The sequence below is a fragment of the Triticum aestivum genome, chromosome 1B, assembly GCF_018294505.1.
Source record: "Triticum aestivum cultivar Chinese Spring chromosome 1B, IWGSC CS RefSeq v2.1, whole genome shotgun sequence".
NCBI lineage: Eukaryota > Viridiplantae > Streptophyta > Magnoliopsida > Poales > Poaceae > Triticum > Triticum aestivum.
In genome coordinates, this window is record NC_057795.1 from 78443051 (window position 1) to 78447738 (window position 4688).

Sequence of the window (4688 nt, forward strand, 5' to 3'; positions counted from 1 at the left end):
TTAGGGCCATGGCGGCGTGGTGGATCCTAGCCCTTGCCGGTGGGAGGGTTCTATTTTTAGATTTTCTTTCGAGTTTTGTTAGATTTTGTGTCCTGCTCGGGAAGACGAGGATGGTAGGCTCCCTGAAGATGGAATAAGATTCTCACAGTCTAGCCCCTGTCCCGGTGGCGTGTCTATCGGTGGGCATGTGAAGGTTTGTCTCCGACGGATCTATCCATGGTGGATTTGCTCGGATCTAGTCGTAGTCCGTCTATGTTGGTGTGTCTTCAGGTTTGATTCTTCCGATATACGCTACTCTTCATCGTCGGCGATTGCTTTCTGCTGCGCTGGTCCTACAGGGCCTTACCACGACGACTTCCCGACTGACGAAATACAACAAGTTTTGCCCGACTCCGGCGAGGGAAGGGGATGATGGCGGCGCGCTTTCGACTCGCTTCAGTGCTTGTAGTCATCGTTAGGTGGTCTACGGATCCGTATGTAATTTTTATTATTTCTGGTGTTCGTTGTACTGTCAAGATTGAAGATGAATATAATGAAAGTTTTTCTCGGAAAAGAAAAGAAAAGAAAAGAAAGGGATTGATATATATTTTACGATGTCGTACTACAGTTTAAATTAATCTAGAAAGTAGTCACTCTAACCTCGGATCAAACAAGGGGCGTAGAGAAAACCGTCCTCACAGAGGACCGTCCAGCAAATATTTTAATAACATGGAACTCCAAAACAACAGAGGCGCTAACGGTTGCGACGTGGGCGGACATGACCAGCAGCAGCACCGCCCCCGGATGAGCATGTTCCCGACCCCTTCCGCTCGCCTGGACTGATCCGCTCCGGTGGGCGCCTCCTCCTCTCTATATACAACACGCGTACGCAGTCTCCAAGATCCACGACTCCATCGCGCAGACAACCAAACAACCTCGTACAGCCAGCACAGGCGATCGGCGCGGCCATGGAGAAGCCGCCCATCCCGAGCATCATCTCCACCGTCACCTACTGGTCCGTTGGTCTCCCTCCCTCCCTCGCCGCCGCCGCCGCCGCGACCGCGATTTAATTTTCTCTCTGGTTGACTGACCGGTGCCCGTGCATGCATGCAGCTGCGGGGCGTGCGGGTACGACCTGAGGCTGAGCTCGCTGGCGCGGGACACGGCTGGCGGCGCGAGGCGGCGGTGCGTGGGCGCGGCGGAGGTGGTGTTCGACGCCATCGACGACGCGCGATTCGGCCACCTAGAGGAGTTCCGGTGGCTGGACGTGCGCGCCTGCCTCCCCTTCTCGCGACGCACGCGCCTGCTCTGCCGCAAGTGCGGCGCCCGCCTCGGCTACGGCTACGACGACACCGCCGCCGCCGAGCGCCCGCCGCGCTACCACATCAAGATCCGGGCCCTCCAGCTCGCCCCTGATCCCTCCCCGGACGCCACGGCACCGTCCGATCCGTGATCTGAGGGTCTCGGCGTCTCGCTCGCTCTGCCTGCCGTATTCTTTGATTGCCTTGTGCAGCCAGCCGCCTCCGTCTCTTTCTCCTTTCCCTCGAATCTCCTCCAAAGTCGCTCGCTTGGACCCGAAGGAAGGAATGAAACAGACTGGTTGATTCAACTTGATTGGGATCCAGATTTGCTTTGTGATATTTCTTAAGCGGAATTATTGGTCTTGACTTGGTTGCGTTGTGGGACTGAAAGTCAAAAAGTTGTGTACTGTTCAAGTCTGAACTTTCAGTGTTGATTGCGACACTGCCCGTGCATCAATCATACTTTAAGTTATTTGTACCCATGCATTCACCAAGTTGTTACCCACGCTGAAGCTTATAATTTCACTGCAGCACACGCGTACGCAGTGAGCTCATTCATAGGGGGTTTACAACTGAAGACATTAGGTTATGAGCCGTGACTATATCACCAGACACTAAATCGATGAAGAATCTCTTAGAAATCCACTTTTTTTTAAAAAAAACTAGGCAAAAGATTTGCCATTTTCATTGAATAAGAGAAGAGTTGAGAGTTGATGGCCAAGGGCCCGATTACAGGCCACTACTCTCGCGGCATAATATTTCACAAATACTTTGCGCCCGTAAGGATCCAAAGCGAGCATTCATCTTTAATCTTGGCGACTAACACTCCTACCGGGACCGTTGTATTACCGAAAACCCGCGCGTTTCGCTCCTTCCAAATCTTCCAAGAGACAAGCAACATCAACGAAACCAGGGGGCGATGCGATTGGGTCATATGCGTGGCGTTGTGTCTCCACCAAGCCTTAACAGACTCGAAAGGTGCCCAATCCGCAAGTTGAATGTCATGCAGCCCCAACCAACTTTTAAGCATGCCCCACACCCTGGCGGTGAACCTGCACTGGAAAAGGAGGTGTGCCGCCGATTCCTGAACTTGCTTGCACAACGGGCATAAGTGACAATTTGGCCACCCACGGCGTTGTAGCCTATCAGCTGTCCAAATCATGTTGTTGATGACCAACCAAGCAAAGAACTTGCACTTGGGAGGAGCCCAGTTCTTCCAGACAATTTGGTTCATGTCCGTGTCCATCAAACCAAGGAATTGGCCACTGTAGGCCGTGGCCGCGGAGTACTTGCCGTCTTTGGAGAACTTCCACGAGATCGAATCCTCCATACCGTGGTTTAGCTGAATGTGGGAAAGCCTTTCCCAAAGGACAACAAACTGGGAGATGTGGTCAATAGAGATACCCGAAGAAATGTCCAGCTGGGAGATCCAATAACCATTATGCAAGGCCTTTTGAACCGAACACATCTTCTTTCTGGAAATATCAAGTTTTGGGGCCACATCCTTCGGCCTCAAACCATCAAGCCAGGTCGATTCCCAGAAGGATGCCCGAAGGCCATTGCCCACCATGACCTTGGTTGCCGCAGCGAAGATGTTCCGGTCGTTCTTATCACATGGGGTTCCCAAACCCACCCAAAGCTTGGCCGAGACTTGCCATTCAAACCACAGCCACCGCAACCGGAGAGTAGAGGCAAACTTTGCGAGGTGAAGCACACCTCACCCACCAAGCAGCTTTGATCTACACACCTGCTCCGAGTTTATCTTACATTTTCCACCCATGACCTTGTCACATCTAGCCCAAAGAAAGGCCCTCTGGAGAGCGTCAATCTTCTCCATAACTTCAACCGGGAGATTTAGGGTTGTCGTGTAGTAGATAGCAATTGCCGTGATAACCGACTTGACTAGCACCATCCACCCCGGAGCAGCAATGTGCTTCCCTACCCACGGAGTAAGCTGAGTCACGATCTTGTCCTCGAGAGGTTGAAAATGAATTCTTTTCAGACGCTTGACCAACAAAGGTAAACCAAGATACTTCATCGGGAAGGTGGACTGTCGCGCCGGGAAGGAGTGGAGAATGTCCGTCAAGTCCAAGTTATCACACCGAATGGGGGCAACCAAGCTTTTGGCACAGTTTGTGATCAAACTAGAGATCTCGCCAAATTGAGCAAGGGTATCGGCAAAATATTTGACATCCTCCTTGATTGGAGATAGAAAAACAGTAGCGTCATCCACATATAATGAGGCCCGGATGGCCAAAGTCTATCACCCAATACGGTGGAGATGCCCCTGTGTGGCAGCCTTCTCGAGGATGTGGTGGAGCGGATCAATGGCCAACACGAACAACAACGGGGAAAGGGGATCTCCTTGCCGCAGACCGCGGCCAAGCTTGAAGGGGTTGCCAGGTACGCCATTAAGTAGGACATGCGAGGAGGCCGCTAACAGCAGGGTGGAAACCCAGCCTCTGAACCAAGGTGGGAATCCATGATGATTGGGCAAGTCTAGAAGGAAATCCCATCGCACAGAGTCAAAGGCTTTTTTGATGTTGAGTTTAAAGAGAAGGGCAGGCATCTTGTTACGTTGGAAGCGTCTTGCGAGGTTGCGCACATAAGTGAAGTTGTCGTGGATACATCTTTTTTTAATGAATGCACTTTGGGCTTGTGAAACAAGATCATTCATGTGGGGGGCTAGCCGGTTGGACATCATCTTCGCAATGAACTTAGCAATGCCATGGATGAGACTGATGGGGCGGAAGTCAGCAATGTCTTCGGCGCCATCCTTCTTAGGGATAAGGGCAATATCCGCAGAATTCAACCAGTAGAAGTGAGTGGCATGTAAGCCAGAGAAGTGGTTGATGGCCATCATGATATCCGCTTTGATGGTGTCCCAACATGCCTTGAAGAAAGCCCCTATGAAACCATCTAGGCCCGGGGCCTTATCGCCCGACATTGCAAAAACCGCCGTCTTTGCTTCCTCTTTGGTGAATTCATCATCCAGCTCATGTAAGTCACATGTGGGGTTAGGGAGGATTGCCGAGTTTATATCAATCAAACGTGGGGGGCCTTTTTTGGCAAAGTTCTTGAAGTGGTTGTGGGCAATACGTTCCTTTTCATCATGCGCGGTGACCCAGCCAATGTTGTGCTTGAGACGGTGAATGAAGTTTTTTCCGCCGACAGTGATTGACGTGCAGGTGGAAATAGCGGGTGTTGGCATCTCCTTCCTTGAGGTTTGTGGTTCGGGGTTTTTGGCGTTTTCTAGTCTTCTCGAGCACCGCCAATCCAATGATCCTTCTTTTCAGCCTTTTACGGAGATCTCCTTCCTTGATGTTTGTGAAGTTGAACCTTGTTGTTTGCAAACAGTCTTGCTCCAAGCGCGGAGCTTCTGGCTTGTTCTTTTTAGTTCGTGGAATA

At 51.4% G+C, this 4688-nt stretch overlaps 1 protein-coding gene across 1 annotated transcript; it reads left to right on the forward strand.

Moving 5' to 3' along the window:
- Nucleotides 1-739: 739 nt before the first annotated feature.
- On the forward strand, nucleotides 740-1758 carry LOC123087212 (uncharacterized protein At4g08330, chloroplastic). Its single transcript, XM_044509167.1, has 2 exons — nucleotides 740-994; nucleotides 1093-1758. Exons 1-2 carry the CDS (start codon nucleotides 948-950, stop codon nucleotides 1430-1432), a joined length of 387 nt encoding a protein of 128 aa, XP_044365102.1. The 5' UTR covers nucleotides 740-947; the 3' UTR covers nucleotides 1433-1758.
- The last annotated feature ends 2930 nt before the right edge of the window (nucleotides 1759-4688 follow it).

What these genes read in the sequence shown, in the direction of transcription:
- LOC123087212 (XM_044509167.1), top strand. Translation starts at nt 948, where the DNA reads ATGGAGAAGCCGCCCATCCCGAGCATCATCTCCACCGTCACCTACTG. An exon ending in ATCTCCACCGTCACCTACTG is followed by an intron (nt 995 to 1,092) that starts GTCCGTTGGTCT and finishes GCATGCATGCAG; the next exon opens with CTGCGGGGCGTGCGGGTACG.